Here is a 20,963-nt window from a genome sequence, read left to right on the forward strand (position 1 = left end):
GGCACAAGCAAAAGTGAAAACTATTTATCCCAGAGGGTTTATTGAAGAAGTGGGAATGCGATCTTTCAGCTCTGAGTCAGAGATCTGGGTATGGCCATTTTTACTCTGATCTTCCATAGAGGTGCAGAGAGCCTCCAGGGGAACAAAAGTGACACAAAGGACCAGCTTACACTGAGCCCAGACCCCTGACAAGGGGTGGGGCAACTCTGCCTGGGCAACCTGACACCTGAAAAACATCATAGCAGGGCCTCCCCCAGAAGACAAACTGGAAGAATAGGTGGACAAGTTTGTGGATCCCACAAGACTGTAAAATTCCAGTGCCAGGGGAAAATAGTATATTAAGCTCTTGGTGTTTTCTCACTATTTGTTTATCTTTCAGTCTAAATTTTTCCATTTCTTTTTTTTTTTTAATCATTTTCCCATTTAACTGGATTCTTATTTTACCAACTTATGTTTCTAAGTCACTTTTTGACTTTTATTTTTCACACCTACATTTTATAGATATATGCTTCATTTTAGTCTTGTTTCACTCTATTCAATTTTACACACACACACACACACAAGTTCTGCTGTCTTTTTAACTTTAAGATGTAGTGCCTTCTAACACACCAAACAAAATTCAATCAGGAAAATGTAGATCACTTGGCTTTGCCCACCCTATGAGATTATAGTCTCTCTCCCCATGTTCTTTTTGTTTGTTTGTTTTGGTTTTGGTTTTATTTGGTTTTCTGTTGTGCTTTCCAACCATTTCAGATTTGTCTAGGATGTATGTTCTGATCAAAAGACAGGGTATCAGGTTGGATTAAAAAAAAAAATCCATCCATACACTGTGTACAAGAGACTCATTTTAGACCTAAATACACTTCCAGACTGAAAGTGAGGGGATGGAGAACAATTTACCACACTCATGGATCTTAAAAGAAAGTTGGGGTAGCAATCCTCATATCAGACAAATTAGATTTTAAACCAAAGACTGTAGTAAGAGAGGTAGAGGGACACTATATCACATTTAAAGGGTCTGTCCAACACAAAGATCTAAAACTAACAATTGTAAATATTTATGTCCCTTACATGGGAGGAACCGATTATATAAGCCAATTAATAACCAAAGTAAAGATACACGTTGATAATAATACATTAATAGTAAGGGACTTCAACACCCCACTCACAGCAATAGATAGATCATCTAAACAGAAGATCAATAAAGAAACAAGGTCTTTGAATTAAACACTGGACCAGACGGACTTCACAGAGATATATAGAACATTCCATCCTAAAACAACAGAATACTCATTCTTCTCCAGTGCACATGGAACTTTCTCAAGAATAGATCACACAATGGGTCACAAATCAGGTCCTAACTGATACCAAAAGACTGAAATTATTCCCTGCATATTTTCAGAACATGATGCTTTGAAATTTGAACTCAATCACAAGAGGAAATTTGGAATTTCCTCTTGAAGCTTAAAGAGAATCCTGCTAAAGAATGAATGGGTCACCCAGAAAATTAAATGAGAAGTTAAAAAATTCATGGAAACTAATAGGAATGAAAATACATCAGTTCAAAACCTCTGGGATACAGCAAAGGCAATCCTAAGAGGAAAGTAAATGGCAATACAAGTCTCTCTCAAAAATTTAGAAAAACCCCAAATACACAAGCTAACCTTACACCTAAAGGACCTGGAGAAAGAGCAGCAAATAAAACCTAAACTCAGCAGAAGAGAAATAATAAATATTAGAGCAGAAATCCAACAAAATAGAAACCAGAAGAATACTAGAACAGATCAAAGAAATTAGAAGGTGGTTTTTTTGAAAGAATTAATAAGATCAATAAACCTCTGGCCAGACTTACCCAAAAGAAAAGAGAAATGACGCAAATTAATAAAATCATGAATGAAAGGGGAGAGATCAAGACTAACACCAAGAAAATACAGACAATTTTAAGAGCATATTATGAGTAAAACAGAGCAATAAACAGCAAGGAAATTAGAGCAATAATCAAAAACTTCCAAAAAAACTAGAGTCCAGAGCCAGATGGCTTCTTGGGGGAATTATACCAAACATCTAAAGTAGAAATAATACCTACTTCTCCTGAGGATATCTCAAAAATAGAAATGGAAGGAAAAGTTCCAAACTTGTTTTATGAGGCTAGTATTGCCTTGATTTCCAAACCAGGCAAAGAGCCCATCAAAAAAGAGAATTATAGAACAATACCTCTGATGAACATGGATGCCAAAATTCTCACCAAGATACTAGCCAGTAGGATCCAACAGTACATTAAAAAGAATATTCATCATAACCAGTGGGATTTATTACTGGATTTCAAGGGTGGTTCAACATTGACAAATCAGTTAACATGCTAGATCACATTAATTGTTAATAAAAGAAAAGTTAAGAACCATATGATCCTTTCAAATAATGCAGAAAAGGCATCCTTTTTTGATTAAAACTCTTCAGAATATAGGAATAAAGGGAATATATCTCAGTGTCATAATAGCCATCTGTGAAAAGCCCACAATGAATAGGATTCTCAATGAGGGAAAACTGAGAGTTTTTCCCTTAAGGTCAGGAACATGACAGGGATGCCCACTCTCATCACTTTTGTTCAACATAGTACTAGAAGAGCTAGCCTCAGCGATCAGACAATAAAAAGAAATAAAAGACATTCAAATTTGCAAAGAAGTCAAACATCACTCTTCATAGATTTCATAATACTCTATATGGAAAACCCAAAAGACTCCAGCCCCAAATTTCTAGAACCCATATGGAATTCAGCAACATGGCAGGGTACAAAATCAATGCACAGAAATCAGTTCCATTTCTATACACTAACAATGTGACTGAAGAAAGAAAAATTAAGGAATCAATCCCATTTATAATTGCACCAAAAATCATAAGATACCTAGGAATAAAACTAACTAAAGAGGTAAAGGATCTGTACTCTAGAAACTAGAGAACACTTATGAAAGAAGTTGAGGAAGACAAAAGAAATGGAAAAACATTCCACGCTTGTGGATTGGAAGAATAAATATTGTGAAAATATTTATACTGCCCAGAACAATATTCAATGCAATCATTATCAAAATACCATTGACATTTTTCACAGAGCTAAAACAAACCTAAAATTTATATAGAACCAGAAAAGATCATAGGAATAAAAATAGCCAAAGGAATGTTGAAAAAGAAAACCAAAGCTGGTGGCATCACAATGCCTGACTTCAAGCTAACTTACAAAGCTGTGATCATTAAGACAGCTTTGTATTGGCACAAAAACAGACACATTGTTCAAAGGAACAGAACAAGGAACCCAGAAATGGTCCCTCAACTCTATATTCAACTAATCTTCGACAGAATAGGAAAGAATATCCAATGGAAAAAAGACAGTCTTTTCAATAACGGTGCTGTGAAAATTGGACAGTGACATGCAGAATAAAACTGGACCATTCTCTTACACCATACACAAAGATAAACTCAAAATAGATGAAAGACCTAAATATGAGACAGGAATCCATAAAAATCCTAGAGGAGAACATAGGCAGTAACCTCTGTGGCCTCAGCCAAGCAACTTTTTACTAGACATGTGTCTAAAGGCAAGGGAAACAAAAGCAAAAATGAACTATTGGGACTCCATCAAAATAAAACACTTCTGAATGACAAAAGAAATAGACAACAAAACTAAAAGGCAACCTATGGAATGGGAGAAGATATTTGCAAATGATACCACAGACAAAGGTATGGAATCCAAGATCTATAAAGAACTTCTTAAACTCAACACCTGAAAAACAAATAATCCAGTCAAGAAACAGGCAGAAGACATGAACAGATACTTCTCCAAAGAAGACATCTAAGTGGCCAATAGACACTTGAAAAAATGCTCCTCATCACTTGTCATCAGGGAAATACAAATCAAAGCCACATTGTGATACCACTTTACACCAGTGAGAATTCCAAGACATGGAAAACAAATGTTGGAGAGGATGTGGAGAAAGGGGAAACCTCTTATGCTGTTGGTGGGAATTCAAGCTGGAAGAGCCACTCTGGAGGTTCCTCAAGAAGTTAAAAATAGAACTACTCTACCACCCAGCAATTACACTACTGGGTATTTACCCCAAAGATACAGATGTAGTGAAAAAAGGGCACCCTTATGTTCATAGCAGCAATGTCCACAATAGCCAAACTGTGGAAGGAGCTGAGATGTCTTTGAACAGATGAATGGATAAAGATGTAGTTAATATATACAAAGGAATATTACTCAGTCATTGAGAAGATGAATACTTACCACTCACATTGACATGGACAGAACTGGAGGGTATTATGCTATTATGCTAAGTGAAATAAGTCAGTCAGGAGCTCCAGGGGTGCAATCAGTTAACACTTGGTACTTATGATGAGGGAGTAGGAGGCTGGCTGAGGACAAAGCAAAAGCTGGCACCTTGCACCCCCTCTCCACCCGCTCCCCTCGGTAATATGTGTAACATTCCTCAGGCACCCCTGACCACCATAAATGAGAAACAAACAGTTAACTTGGAGAGATCACAATCTTGCAAGACAGGAATCTCCCAACTATCTTGATGTTAATGGCTTGCCAAAAGACAACATTGATCAAGCCTAGAGACCTCCGTATCTGGCACCCTGTAGGCCCTCTTTAGCATATGAAAGCTCCATGGAAACCTCCCTTTCCCTCACCTTCCCCCAATCGCAGGGGACATAGCTTGCCATCCCTCACAACCTGGGGCAGCTGCAGCTCTTCCTGCCCACGGGTCCTGTCCCTGTGCTTTAATAAACCACCATTTTGCACCAAAGATGTCTCGAGAATTCTGCACCAAAGATGTCCCAAGAATTCTTTCTTGGTCATCGGTTCCAGACCTCACCCCACTGAACCTCACCTGTGTTCTAGAATTTTATCACTTATACAAAATAAGTCAATCAGAGAAAGACAATTATCCTATGGTTTCATTCATATGTAGAATATAAGATACAGCACAGAGGATGATAGGGGAAGGCAGAGAAAACTGAATGGGAAGAAATCAGAGAGGGAGACAAACCATGAGAGGCTCTTGACTCAGAGAAACAAACAGCTTTCTAGAGGTGGGGTATGTGGGGGGATGGGGTAATTGGATGATGGGCATTAAGGAGGACACCTGATATGATGAGCACTGGGTGTTATAAGCAACTAATGAAACATTGAACACTAAAACGAGAAATAATGATGTAGTATATGTTGGCTAACTAAATTTAAATTAAAAAGAAAATTTGGTTTTGAATTTTAAAAAAAATAATAAAAAATTTAAAAATAATAATATTATAAAATTATAATTCCCTAGTAGTTTAAAATTACCTGAAGTTCTTAGTCCAGGAACGGCCATTTCCAACATTGGCACTTTAACTGTTATAAAATCCCTCTTACATTTTTCAACATCTCCATTATTTAGAACCATGTCCACAATTTCACTAGCCCAAGTAGTACCTGCGGTGAAAGGCAACAATTTTTAGAAAGCATCACTTGAATGAGGGGGGAGAGGGGAGTCCCTACAGGTAGTCTGCCATCTTAATACATTCTATTAGAAACTTAATTCTGCAATTTCCCTTTCTGTGTCCCAAATGCTCATTTTAAATATACTCAAAAAGCATATGACTAGACTGGCTGATAGGAATATTAATTTTATTTAGGATGAAGATGATTTTGTAGAAAGGAAACAAAGACTGAAGCCAGATATGCCTCTGTCAGTCCACAAAACTCACCTGATTTGGGGTAAGTGGCTATCACGATGTCTTCTGGCCTGCTCTGGAACTGCTCAATCCTTTCCCAGTTGTTTGCAAAAGCATAGGTCATGGGATAGCCATGAATCACCTTCAGATTTTTTCTGAGGACATCTTTTGGGGAAATCATTTTGGTACCAGGTTGTACAAATACTTAATAGAATATTTTCTGACAGTCCAATCATGGGAAAATAAAGAAGATCAAAATCAGAAACGGAATAACTACGGCTGTTCTTAAGACACTGTTACTCAATGCGAGTGAAATTGGCCTTTAACACTCAGCATGGGGAGATCTAAATACAAAGGGCATTTTTGTGGGTATAAAGTTGTAGATTACAAGAGCAGCAACTGGCTCAGTGACAAGGAGCACAAAGGTCTTTACTGGAAGTTTTTTTACAGAAATGAAACTGCACATCTTAGAATTGAAAATCAGATTTTACAGAAATATGCTAAGAATTATCTGGAGTCAAGGCAAAATAAACTACCATTCATCATTCCACTTCCATTGTACGTCATTTTTCCTTTTTGGAAATCCACTGTCTTTTTTGTTCTTCTGTACAGAATGATGAGGGACCAGAAGGCTCGCTGAGGACAAAGCAAAAGGCTGACACTTGCAACCTCCCTTCACCACCACTCCTGGGTGGGATATATGTGACATTCTTTAGGAATCTCCCTCCCATCGTAATGTTAATACCTTGCTAGAGGGCAAAATGACCTTCCTATTGTCAAGGCCTCTGGTATGCAGTATCTGTAGCTCCTCCTTAGCCTGTGGAAGTTCTACTGAAACCTCCGTTTTCCTTACTTCCCCCAGGGTATATAACCAACCACCCCTCAGAACCCCAGGGCAGCAGCTCTTCCTAACCATAGGTCCTGTCCCCGTGCTTTAATAAACCACCATTTTGCACCAAAGATGTCTCAAGAATTCTTTCTTGGTCATCGGCTCCGGACCTCAGCCCACCGAACCTCACCTATATTCTAGAACTTCATCATATAACACATTTGTTTTCCCTGCTTCTAAGATTTTCTTTTTCTTTTTCTTTTTTTTATTTGAGTGTAGTTGACACACAATGTTACATTATTTCAACATAGGTGTACAACATAGTGATTCAACTTCTCTACACTTAGCTCTGCTCCCCACAGGTGCTGCTATCTGTTAGTGTACAACATTTATAATATGTTGTACATTATTACATTATTATAATACCACTGACTACATTCCCTATGCTGGGCCTTATATTCCCATGACTAAGATCACTGGTTTTGCCAATAGAATTATCATCTGCATTAGTGTGGTCATTTTCACAAGGGGTGTGTGTGTGTGTGTGTGTGTGTGTGTGTGCATGTTTCAGATTTACTGAGCTTCTTGGAATTGTGGCTTTAAAGTCATGTCTTCAAAAAATGTTTCTGTCTCTCTTTCCTTCTGGACCCCAGGCCACATATAGTTATTCATAGCTCACTGATGCTCTAGTCCTTTTTAAAAATCCTTTTCTCTCTTTGTGTTTCATTTTGAATAACATCTATCATTGTGTCTTCATGTTCACTACTAACCTATTCTTCTGCAATGTGTAATGTGATGTTAACCCCACCTACTGCGTGTTTACCTTAGACCTAGTTTCCCCCTCAGGATTATCATTTTGGAAATGATTATATTTTTGTTCTCAACTTTTCATGCATATTGAATACAGTTACAATTCCTGTCTTAAGGCCTTTATTTGCTAATTCCACCATGGTGTTAGTTCTAGGTTACTTTCTCAATTGAATATATATTTTTTTCTGCTCTTTGCATGCCTGATTATTTTTTATTGGATGTCTTGTCTTGTCTCCTTGAAGTGTGGCCTGGGAATTCCTTCAAGGCAGTAATCTGGGGAAATCATATGGCTCAATTTTTGTTTGTTTGTTTGTTTCCTATCCACTATCTTTCATTTGGTTGCTTCATGCAACCTAGTTCCTGTTATTCGATCTTGCTTAGAAACTATGATGGTTAATTTTATGGATCAATTTCACTGCACCATGAGATGCCCAGATACATTTGCTTAGGTATTATCCTGAGTATTTCTGTGAGGGTGTTTTTGGAAGACATTAATATTCAAATTGGTATATTGAGTAAATCAGATTGCCCTCCTTAAAGTTGAAGGCCTGAATAGAAAAAGCTGACTCTCCCCCAAATAAAAGAGAATGCTTCTTTCCTGATGACCTTTGAATTGTGACATCAGCCTATTTCCTGTCTTCACAATGGAACTAAAGCACTGACTTTTCCTAAGTCTTGTACCTGACAGCTTTCAAACTAAAACATCAAATCTCTTGGTTCTTAGGCCTTCAGTCTCAGACTGGAACTAAATCATCAGCCATGCAGGATCCCCAACTTGCTAATCTATCCTGTTGGATCTTAACCACATAAACCAGGTATAATAAAGGTATAATAAATTCCTTTATACACACACACACATATACACATATAATGTACATACATATATACAATTATATATTATATAATGTACACATGTATATATAACAAAAATTGCTTTGCAAACTCTTTAACAATTATTCTAATCATAATCATACTAATAATACTGACTCTGAATTAGAATCTCATTGCTAAGCCTTCCAAAATTTTTGAGTCATGGGAGGAAGCTATATTATTATTCTCTATTCTCTAGAGAAACAGAAATAATATTACATATTATGTATATACATGCATATCTGTATACATATGTATGTATATGGAGAGAGAGAGAAAGAGAAAAAATTTATTATAAAGAATTGGCTCATGTAATTATGAAGGCTGAAAATTCCCCAGATGTGTAGATGGCAAACTGGAAACCCAGGATTGCCAATGGTTTAGTTCTAATCTGAAAGCCAGCAAGTTTAAGACCCAAGAACAACCAATCCTTCAGTTTGAGTGTGAAAGCAGAAAAAAGCTGATGTCTCAGCTCAAAGTCAGACAAGATGAATTCTCCCCCATTCCCAGGAAGGTCAGCCTTTTTATTCTATTCAGGCTTTCAACTGATTGGATAAAGTCCATTCACATTAGAAAGGGCAATTTGCTTTATTCAGTCTGCCAATTTAAATGTTACTCTCTTCCAGAAATACCCTCACAGACCTAGAATAATGTTTGGCCAAATACCTGGGCTCCCTGTGGTCCAATAAAGTTAACACATAAAATTGACCATCAGGGAGAATGACTCATTGTTTATTTTTTCCACTTCATCTCTACTGAACTTTGTAATTGAAACTTTGCTTTTACTATTATTTCTCATTTTACAACCCTCCTCTCAACACACATAGATTGTGAACATCCTAGAAACAGAAGAAATGTAAAATGTAGAAATTAAAGCATTCTTCATAATCTACTGTTCCATTTATTTCTGAGAATCTGTCAGTAAAAAATAATACATAATATATACTACATATGAATAGAGTTTGAGTTAGTAACAATTTGAATTATATAATATCTTAGATGAACTCTTATTACTGCTAGTAAAACAAGTATAACTGGACTTCAAAGATTGCCACCCAGAAGTTTTATCACATAAATATTTTCTAAGTATTTTGGTGATTTCAAAATTCCTTGAAGGTATTTTAAACAGTGATTGTACTTATTAAGCTTTCAATATTTACTTGTATAATGGAAGCTACAAACAAAATCACTAATTTAAAAGCTAGTTGCTGCTTAAACTGTTATACCTAAAATTGGTTTGTATAGAAAGAGGAACGTTTTTGATTAGGAAAATCTTGTTGATACAACAGCCTGGTGTTTTATGTCTTCTACACATTCTCTAAAAAACATTTTAGAAGAGAGAAATTTGGACAAAGATTTCTTCATTTTACATTGTAAGATATGCATTGTATATCATAATTTTATGTCTTATAAGTAATATGAATGCACACAAAAATGTGTGTCTTTTTGTTTCCCCAGTAAAAGTTGTTATTAAACCATGGGTTTCTTTTTTTTTTTTTTTTAATATTTTATGTATTTACTTGACACAGAGAGAGAGATCACAAGTAAGTAGAGCAGCAGACAGAGGTAGAGGGGGAGGCAGGCTCCCCGCCAAGCAGAGAGGGCTCCAACCCAGGACCTGGAGATCATGACCTGGGCCGAAGGCTGAGGCTTAACCCACTGAGCCACCCAGATGCCCCAAACCATGGGTTTCCTTAAAAATAATGCACCTCATGCTAGAAAAACAGGAAAAATAGTTCAAATTTTGCATCCTTTTTACTCCTCATAAAGTAAAGGAGCTGGGTCCTTCAGAGGCTTGAAGAAGAACCCATTGATGGAATAACAGAGGCTCTGCGCAGGAAGATACACATAAATTTAGAGCAGGCAAGTTTCTGAAGTGAGATGCTGATGAAAGCGGAGTGGCCAGGGCATTTTAGGAAAATTATATTAAATATTCCATATTAAGTGTTTGCCTTCTGTATGCTTCTTAATTATCTTCTGTTCTGCGTGAACGTCTCGTTGCCTTAGCAGTCCCTTGCTAGCACAAGGACAGAGTCTAGTAAAAGAAATTCTCCAGCATGAGTTACTATGGAATATTTCAGCAGCCTCAGGAAGGAAACAAATAATGTGGTTGGTCAGGAACCCAGCAGAAGCAGGAGGTGGAAAGAAGTGAAACTGAGTCTGTAAGCTCTGTACTTCAAATAAAATAGATGTTGAATGAACTGAACGAGTGAACGACTGAACCTGCATATCCCACTGATCTTGGGGACAGTGTTACCTCCCAGCTTGGAGAGATGATAGATAGATAGATAGATAGATAGATAGATAGATAGATAGATAGATAGATGATAGATAGATAGAAGGATGGATGAGGGACAGCAGAAGTCAGCATAGTATATTTGGATATTAGATTGAGTTACATACAATAAGTGAAACAGTTTTCCTTGAAACATTTTGTTCTACTAATTTTTTAACTGTTTCTTCACAGATTATATAAACATAAATATTGATCCCAAATATCATTTGAATGCTTTTATATTCTGAATTAATTGAGGAAAATGAACGAGGCTCTCTTGCTCTTCTTTGGCTCCAAAATAGAAAATTCAGTAGTGATATAATTGCACTAAACAGCTCTTACTCTACATACAGATTATTAGGGGAAAGCAAATAAATACAGAGCACACAGTTCCCATTTTTATACTGTCGGCTACAAATCATGTGAACAGATTTGTTCCCCTCTTAGTGAGTGGTTAATGTTAATTTTTTTTAAAGATTTTATTTATTTATTTGAGAGAGAGACAGTGAGAGAAAGCATGAGCGAGGAGAAGGTCAGAGGGAGAAGCAGACTCCCCATGGAGCTGGGAGCCTGATGTGGGACTCGATCCCGGGACTTCGGGATCATGACCTGAGCCGAAGGCAGTCGTCCAACCAACTGAGCCACCCAGGCGTCCCGGTTAATGTTATTTTATACATTTATAATATCATTCCTGGGTCCATTCGTGTCTTCACTCATCCTTTTTCATTTCTTTATTAATTTTGATTTATTTATACTATTGCTTTATATTTATATAATCAGTTCACAATTGCTATTCAAATACAGTTCATGTACAAGCACCATGTGCTATTGGAATTACTTGAAAGCTTGTTAGAAAGGCAACATCTCAGGCCCCAATATAGAATCAGGATTTACATTTTAACAAAGTCCCCAAGTAATTGCCATGCTCAAGAAAAGTGAGCATGGCAATGCTCACATCTACTCTTTAACAATGTAGGGTATATACAAATGATTTATCAAAATGAATTAATGTCTTCTAGAAAATAAATTGTATTGACTGGGCTACCCACTCTGATGATAAGTCTTACTTTCATCTTGTGGATAAGATTAAAGAACAAGTTCAGAGTCTGCTCAAAGGCACACAAGTGTGTGGCAACAAGAAATAGACGAGTTTCCCAGCTCTGAGCCACTTGGTCATAGGGCAAATCTACCATGGGTGGGATTGCGCCAGAGTCAAAGTGTCTGTGATTTTCTCTTAACAAATTAGGGTGTTCACAGTTTGTAAGGAAATTTTACTTTGACAAAGCAAACTTCCTTGAACAAAAACCTCAAGCTTTTCATGCTGCAAAAATGTTGTCAGAGAAGCATGGATATGAGTAACAAGATGAAAATAAGGCAGCTGATTCTGAATACATCCTAGTCACATCTAGGAAGTGGGTGTAACCGATTCAGGAATCTAGGAGCAGTAGTCCTGATGTGCACTTGTCCTGACCCATGGATGAGGAGTTCAGAATTACATGGGGAGACAGATGCAGATGGGTAAGCCTGGAAAACATAACATAACTAATGTCACTGAGCCAGAAACCTTGCAAGATGGTTTATGAGGGACATTTAAAATTATAAATATTAGTTTATATATATCTTTTGAATCCTACCCCAAACTGACAGTTTTATGTGGTTATATGTGATAGGCTACATGACACCACAGGTCTTCCTAGTTGAGTGATAATCTGAAAATTATAATGTCCTAGAATTGGCTTCTAAAAAGATCAATGGTTAAAAAAAAAAAGAAGAAGAAGAAGAAAGAAAGAAAGAGAGAGAGAGAGAAATGAAAACACCCTTCTTAGGAAAAACTAAAGGAGATACCTGGCATTAAAACCAAATGGTTGGGATACCTGGGTGGCTCAGGCAGTTAAGTGTCTGCCTTCGGCTCAGGTCATGAACCCAGAGTCCTGGGATCTAGGCCCCTGTCTAGCTCCCTGCTCAGTGGGGAGTCTGTCTCTCCCTCTGCCCCAGCCCTGTTTATGCACGCCTTCTATCTCTGTCTTTCCCTTTCTCTCCCTGTCTCTCAAATAAAGAAACAAAATCTTTAAAAATTTTTAAAAATAAAAATAAGTAAAAAAATAAAACTGAATGGTACTTTTAATGAGAAAAGAATATCTTTTAAAAGATTTTATTTGTTGTCGCAAATGGCAAGATTTCATTTCTTTTGATGGCTGCATAGTATTCCATTGTGTATATATACCACATCTTCGGGGGGTGGGAGGTTGGGGTACCAGGTGGTGGGTATTATAGAGGGCACGGATTGCATGGAGCATAGGGTGTGGTGCAAAAATAATGAATACTGTTATGCTGGAAATAAAAAAAAAAAATAAAAAAATAAAATAAAAAAAAAAAAGATTTTATTTGTTTATTTGACCGAGAGAGACAATCAAAAGAGGGAACACAAGCAGGAGAGGGAGAAGCAGGCTCCCCCCAGAGCATGGAGCCCCATGATGTGAGGCTCTATCCCAGGACTCTGGGATCTTGACCTGAGCCGAAGGCAGACCCTTAATGACTGAGCCACCCAGGCACCCCTAGAAAAGAATTTTTCTTCCATTTTTCTTCACTCTAATGAAGTCCAGACCCCCAGTCCTGACATGCTTCAGAAAAGTCCAGCTGAACCTAGGAAAATGAAAGTGATCACGGAAAGCCTGATAGATTGTGCACGGCATAAACAATACTGAGTTTCCTGTGGGAAAATTGGAATTAGGCAAAAGCATTTAAATCGTAAGCTTGTGTTCAAAACTGAAATCACTCGAGAAGCCCAAATGTTCTGCAGATGCCAGACAAAAACTTCAATAAAAGAGATTTTAAAAAGCAAAATCTACCTCACACTCCAGTCTCCTTTTTCAGTTTTCGTTTTCAGCCAGTGGTGCTGGTGCTGGTGCTGGCAAGAACCCTGGGAGCTGGTCGGAGTCCCTAGAAAGCAGGGCCAGGGGAGACTGGGGAGGCTCACTTCTGTCACCAGGAGAAAAGTAAGTCCAGGATTTGATCTGAGAGTAGTAATCAGCGACTTTACACACAGTTAAGATATAAAAAGGTTGAGCTATACACACATGCACACGCATAGAGGCACGTAGTGCTATTTCAACAGCTGGCGGAGCCAGGAAGCCCTGAGAAGGAAATGGATCAGGGTGGTGGCCCGAAGTAAGCACACTCAGAGCGCCTGGATTTGACGGTTTCCTCAGGGTTGCAGAGAGTCTGAGAGAAATGCACAGGGGAAGTATCTGAAGCATCCGTGTATGGAAGCCGGCTGCTTCCCTGCAGTTTATAAGGATGTCTTCTAACAATTTTGACTGTGATGAAAAGTCACTGGGTGTGTGAGCGTGTTTGTGTGTGTTCACGTGGAAGAAACCTGAGTTTCCAATGTCCTGGAAAGGGGAAATATATATAAACATTTACTAAAGATAATACTAAACAATTTCAGCAAGCAGAAACAGGGTAGAACTGATGGTTTCTGACACTTTAATCATTTCTACAACCTCTCAGTAATTTTTTTTTTTTTTTTTTTGTATGCTGAGTCACATGTACACAAAGAAGGATTAAACAAGAAGCTTGTGTATGGAGGGGAAGAAACTTTGCCCCAGAAATATGCTCCTGTTCTCTAACCCCTGTTATCTGAGCCCCCCTGTGAGATTCTCTCATGGTCTAGTTGCTGTAATCAACCCTTTAGGTAAGGGCCCTTAACAAGACAGATATAGCTAAAACCACCAAGGCCTTGCTATGGAGATTATACCTATGCAGAGCTGGGAAATACAAAAAAGCCCAGAAGGAAACTAGCACGTCTTTTAAGACCCTCCATTTTACTTACAGATGTTTAAGGAGATTTAAAAAATGGGTTTATGTCTTTAAAATATGTTGCCAGCAGATTCCCAGTTTTCTTTGAGAGCTGGTGTTGTTTCATTTTTGGTTTGTGTGGAGGGTCGGAGTCTGTGAGAGAGCAGGGAGAAAGACGTTTATGTGCGTGGGGTGTCGGTACACAAATCTGGACAACATCAAGATTGAGCATAGTAATGCTAGGCTGGCTCTCTTTGGGGATTCAGAATTGCTCATTTTCCCGAGATATTCTCTGAGCTAGTTCCTCCATTTTTTGTATGATTTTATGACTCTGCAAACTAAGGTTGGATTTTTTTTTTTTTTCCTTTTGATGACACATAAAGCCCATAAATCCAATGACTCCCTCAGATCACCTGCCCTTCCTGCCAGGCTTCATGTAATCAAATGACACTTTCCAAAAACACAGGATCAACACAGTTCTTTCCATTTGCAGCAGTGGGCCACCAAAACCAAATCTCATGTTATTGTATTTTCAATTAGGTATATAGATCCATGATTGAAAATGAATTATTGCTGTTAAAAAACAATGACATAGGCAAGATAATAATGGACATCAAGACTGCCTGGAATCAGGCAAAATTTAGAGAACTGTGGAATCATACCTCAGGAATTATAGGAATTATACCTTCATTTCTTAAATAAACTTCTCAGTGAAAGAGATGATTACGGTATTCCCGCTGCTATTAGTGAAGCTATGGAAAACAACATCAGGTACATTGAAAGCAGTGGGACCACCGAGAGGGTGGTCTACAGAACCAGACTCCCTGAGCTTTAAATCTCCAGCTCGGTAATCCACAGCTTTATGAATAAGGCCACAATTTTCAACCACTCTCTGTGTTTCCATTGTTCCATTGGGATGGAGAATGCCATCTTATTTAGCTTTAATTATGGAAAAATACATATCACATAAAGTTTACTCTCTTAACTGTATTTATTTATTTATTATTTCTGAGAGAGAGAATGAGAAAGAGAGGAGGGGCAGAGGGAGAACAAGAGAGAGTCTCAAGCAGGATTCATGGCCGGGGCTTGATCTCATGACCCTGCAATCATGATCTGAGCCAAATCCAAGATTCTGACACCGAACCGACTGAGCCACTGAGACGCCCCTTAACCATTTTTAAAGGTGCAGATCAGTAGTACTAAGTATATTCACATTCCAATGTAGCCAATGTCTAGAACTTTTTTTATCTTACAATACTGAAACTATACCCATAAAAATATAGTTCTCCAGTTCCCCTTCCCCAAACCTCTGGACGACTCTTCATTCTGTTTCTATGAATTTGACTACTCTAGGTATTTCATGTGAGTGGAATCAAACAATACTTGTTTTCTTGTGATTGACTTAATTTACTTTGTACAGTGTGCTCAAAGTTCATTTATGTTGTATCATGTGTCAGAATTCTCTTCCTTATTAAAGCTGAATAATATTCCATTATATGTACAAATCCTACTTTGTTTATTGAGTTATCCATCGACAAACACTTGGTCTGCTTTTGTCTTTTGCTTGTTATGAATAATGTTACAATAAATATGGGGTGCAAATTTTTCTTTGAAATTCTGTTTTCAATTCTTTCAGATATATACTTCAGACCTTCAATTCTTTCAGATATATATAGAATTGCTGGATCATATGGTGATAAATATTTAAAAGTTTTTGAGGAGCCACCAGACTATTTGCAGTAATATCTGCACCATTTTACATTTCCACTAGCAATGCACAAGAGTTCTAATTTCTCCATGTAGTTCTTCTGATTATTAAATGAGTTAGTATAAGCAACATGCTTAGAATCAATCCTGGCAATGGCATCTTTCCAAAAAACTTCATTATTATTAACATGCTTGTTAAAAATTCAGCATTTATTATTACAGAGATACAAATGAGTTATAACCTTGGCATCTGTCCTGTCAGAAGTTTCTAAATAATACCTAATATAATCATACTACCGGCAGCATATAAAATCCAATCATATGAAGCTTAAAGGGAAAAAAATCACCTGAATTTTTGTAATTTTAAGATAATTCAGGCTTAGCATCAATACAAGAAAAAACAAATTCTAAAAGAAAAAATTAGAAGTTGCTTAAGTATTACTTGAAGTCCACATTAGAATTATCTTGTGAGTTTACACATCCTAGGTTTATAAGGGAATGGCGACGTTATGTGCTGTAGACATGGGCCATGCTGTCGGCACAGCAAAGAGAAAGGTGTGTCAATTACCTTAGTCTGTTGTGTCAAATACATGAGAAGAAAAGAGTACTGGTAAAGAAACTTCCATATAATAATTAGGTTTTTGTTATTCTTGTTTGTATGTTTGTTTTCATTAAAAGTGTACAAACTAATAAGCGTGTGTACATTCACCCTGATGTAATGAGGTTTTGTAGAGAAACCAGACTCTGAGTGGGAGCTTTCATCAAAACCACATGCACAGGGTGCTTGGGTGGCTCAGTGGGTTGAGTCTCTGCCTTTGGCTCAGGTCTTGATCTCAGGGTCCTGGTATCGAGCCCCGCGTCGGGCTGTCTGCTCAGCAGGGAGCCTGCTTCCCCCTCTCTCTTTGCCTGCCTCTCTGCCTACTTGTGATCTCTCTCTGTCAAACAAGATAAATAAATAAATCTTAAAAAAAAAAAAAACACATGTACACGGCAACAATATCCACTGCATGCCCTACTTCTCATGGTTGCTCTATAATGACAAAACCATCGACACTGTATGGCACTGTATGGTTACTGTAACATTCATCTGGTAAGGTTTCTGTATTTGGGCTGAATTCTCAGTCGTTTGGTTTTGTTTCTACACACAAAAATAATGTTCCAACAAAGAACAGTACATTAATTTGTCTTTACAAAGCGTGTTTATTGAACTTTTATTTATTATTTATTTTTTAAAGAATAAAATCTCAATCACCTGCTACAATGCAAATCTAAATTTTTTTGTTTGGTTATTTTGTATGGGAAAAAGTACCGCAAAACAAATCAAATTACTCATTTGGAAGAAAACTGTGGAAGCTAGGAGAAGTTTCAGATTAAATATAGAATAAAATAAATCATTTGCCTAGGGTGCTACAAATACTGGGTAACAAATCGACTTCAGAAAACAACTTAATGACATCCAAGTCATGTGGGCTTAGGTATTAGAGATGGTAGAGAGATTAAGAAAGGTTTGTGAAAAGATTCACAATGAATGTATTCCTTTTTCCTTGAAATTGGTCCTGTGTGCACATCAACCATTCTAAACAGAAGTGTTTGAGTTTAGATTCTTTCAGTGCCACTGCCCAATAAAATAAGTAAATAAGTAAATTCTATGAGGTGTTATAAATATTAGGAAATTCGTTTAAGGCAGGTGGAAAGAAAAAAATTTGAGAGGCACTTAACATTGTATAATATTTGCTTTTTTCTATTAATGAAAATAATACTTGCATATTTCAAAAGAATTCTAGAAGATACAGAAAATATGGTCTTAACTTTGTTCTAAATTCCACCTACAGAAACAATCACTATTAATACTGGGGTATTTAAAGACAATTCTAAAAACCTAAGGATTTTAGAATAGTCTTTAAATTGCCCCCCAGAAATGAAATTATTTTATACATAACAGGTTAAGCTGAATTTAATTTTTTTTTCTTTTTTTTTTTGAGAGACACAGGTCTCCATCTCAGGACCCTGAGATCATGACCTGAGCTGAAATCAAGAGTGAGTTTCTTAACTGACTGAGCCATCTAGGCACCCCGAGTTTTACTATTAAGAAAAATTATTTCCTCAGAAACATTTTTGGAAACAGAATTTTTTTGTTTGTTTGTTCTGGTTTTTGTTTTATTCTTAGGATTTTATTTATTTATTTGGCAGAGAGAGAGAGAAAGATCACAAGTAGGCAGAGAGGCAGGCAGAGGATGGAGGGGGAAGCAGGCTCCCTGCTGAGCAGAGATTCCCAGTACCCTGAGATCCCCCTGTGGGATCCCAGTACCCTGAGATCATGACCTGAAGGCAGAGGCTTCTGGAAGAAGCTTCAGAGGCTTCAGAAGAAGGCAAAAGGTACCCACTGAGCCACCCAGGCATCCCTAGAGGCAGAATTGTTAATCAAAGGTATGTACTTTGTAAATTTCATACTAATTTAAATACTCATTGGCGGAATACCAATGCACCTTTTATCCATCTTAGTGACCAACATTTAAAGTGGCAAAACTTTATAGGATTATATAATCTTTTAGGCAAAAATCATCAGTCATCTCATTGTTTTAGTTGGCATTTCGTTACTTATATCAGAGTTGACTTTTTTTTAGGCTATCCTGATTTAATGTTGTTTTTAAGGAGGTAGGCAAGCGTATTAATTTTTTCCTATTTTTCTACTAAAATATATATGTTCTAATCATTTTAAGATCTCTTTACATTTTAAGGACAGTAATCATTTTTCTTCCATAAATAGAACAAATATTTCCCAAACTTGTCATTTTAATTCTATTTCCTTTCTTGACAGGAATTGTGGCATGCAATTTACCTTTGCATAATACCTTAGTGTTTATTAATATATTGCAGTTTTAATGACATATATTATAAGAATGTAAGTTCCTTGAAGACAAAGAATACGTCATGCTTTTAAAAATTGCATATGCAAAGCGATTACAAAGAAATGTTGAATTCATGCTTGCTTTTTATATCACCATTGGTAAGGAAAAAACCTTTTTCAAAAAATTATTTATTTGTTTGTTTGTTTATGGAAAAGACTCTCTAAGTCGTAGCCACACATCCTTATAATGACTGCAGTGGATGGTGTTCTTTACTGCCTATTTTAAAAAATAATATTCTCAAGTTGTGAACCTAGTAATACTGAATAAATGTCATAAATTTTTAATTTTTAAATTTTTTTGAAGATTTTATTATCCCTGCTGAGCAGGAAGACCCCCAGGTGTCACAGGTTTAGATCCAGGACCCTGAGGTCATAACTTGGGCCCAAAGCAGATGCTAAACTGACTGAGCCACCTAGGTGTCCTAAATTTTTGAAGGAGCAACCTCAAAAATGGGAAGTGAGAGGCAATGTTAGAACTGGAAATGCTGGGGTGCCTGGGTGGCTCAGTGGGTTAAGTCTCTGCCTTCAGCTCAGGTCATGATCTCGGAGTCCTGGAATCAAGCCCCGCATCGGGCTCTCTGCTCAGCGCGGAGCCTGCTTCCCCCTCTCTCTCTGCCTGCCTACTTGTGATCTCTCTCTCTCTCTCTCTGTGAAATAAATAAAATCTTAAAAAAAAAAAAAACTAGAAATGCTATTTTTGTGATCCTTAGCTCAGATTATGTTGTTTTTCCTAGTTTCTTTTTAAATTTTGACCACTTTTGTTTTTATTTTCCTGATATGAGTACCAGTTTAATATTCTAATATCTATCTGTGTTCTTCAATTTCCTTGTTTTTATACCAGTGGTTTCTACATATATATTTTTCTCAATTACCCCTCTGACAAATGCGTGAATCAAAAGGAGAAGCCAATCTTTTGGACAATTTTTGCTTCCCTGTAAATTCTTGGGCATAGAGCCATTGTTTTCCTTCCATGATAGAAATAATTATAAGAGTCACTTCCTTGAAATTCCTTGTGTCATCATAGTCATCCACCTGAGAAGGCAGGTATTAGGATGGAGGTGAATCTACTTCCCTCTCTGAAGGCAGGTTACACTGACATGTGTCACCAAAATGCTTTCTCCTCACTTCCCTCTTCAGAACTGGAGAAGTCCCTCATCTGAATATTGACATCCCTGTATACCTTAGTCATCTTTAATGGGCAAGAAGAATGATAGCAGTGAACGGTCATTATTGGATAAGAAATATCTACAAGAAATAAAAATTATTGACATTGCGAACTAAGTGGAAATATCCAAAAGTATGTTGACAGAATCTGAATCTTCTTTCTTTAGATGTCTTCAAAAGCAAGGGCATCCACTTGTCTAATACCGTTCAAAGTTCTTTGATGATAGCAAAACCTGGAATTATTCCTCTTCATAAACTAATTGTCTTTCAAGGTTGTACTTAGGGACACCAGGTTGAGAAATGCAATATGAATGACCTGGAATTGTAGAGTGCACAACATACACAACTGTACTTGCTGGTGCTATACACTAGCACTAATCCCGACCTTTAGAATGGACTTGTTAAATGTCTTGATGAATGAAAGGCTTTTAGATTTATGTTAATAACCATAGTTAGATGATATATTAATAGAAATTTTTTGTCCTAAATACAGGAAGTAGATTAATTTTACTTAGACAATTGTGTTTAATAAATACTAGCGTGTAATTAATCTCATAATTATTTTTATCTCTAATTGCTAATTTGGCCCAAAGTCCAAGTAATCAGCCTTAAATGAGAACATAGTACAGTGATGAGATCATGAACTTCTGTATCTGAAAGGTAAACAAGTTCAAATTCTTCTACTTACTTGTCACTTATTGGCTAAACTCTACTGAAACCAAAATGAGCACAGAAGTAAATTCTCATATATAACTGCTACCAATCAAATATATATTATATTCTTCCTCAAGAAGGGATGTTTTCTGGTTAGGCAAGACAAGGTTCTTGGGGCTGTGTGTGTGTGTGGGTATGTATCCTTTCTATTTTCTTTCTCATTGTTAGTAAAAGTGATT

General features: G+C 37.0%; 1 protein-coding gene across 2 annotated transcripts in view; it reads right to left on the reverse strand.

The window, feature by feature from the left end:
• SULT1B1 (sulfotransferase family 1B member 1) overlaps positions 1 to 13,642 on the reverse strand; it is a 29,575-nt gene extending 15,933 nt beyond the window's left edge. Inside the window, exons 1-3 of one of the 2 annotated variants that reach the window (XM_032334482.1) lie at positions 13,343 to 13,642; positions 5,743 to 5,929; positions 5,339 to 5,467 (exon numbers count right to left, since the gene is read on the reverse strand). In XM_032334482.1, coding sequence (XP_032190373.1) covers positions 5,339 to 5,467; positions 5,743 to 5,890 — 277 coding nt within the window. In that variant the 5' untranslated portion in view covers positions 5,891 to 5,929; positions 13,343 to 13,642. The remainder of the gene's footprint in view (positions 1 to 5,338; positions 5,468 to 5,742; positions 5,930 to 13,342) is intronic. The other variant, XM_032334483.1, reaches the window with a different exon arrangement.
• Between the last annotated feature and the right edge of the window lie 7,321 nt (positions 13,643 to 20,963).

This window comes from Mustela erminea, chromosome 2 (genome assembly GCF_009829155.1).
Source record: "Mustela erminea isolate mMusErm1 chromosome 2, mMusErm1.Pri, whole genome shotgun sequence".
Taxonomy (NCBI): Eukaryota; Metazoa; Chordata; class Mammalia; order Carnivora; family Mustelidae; genus Mustela; species Mustela erminea.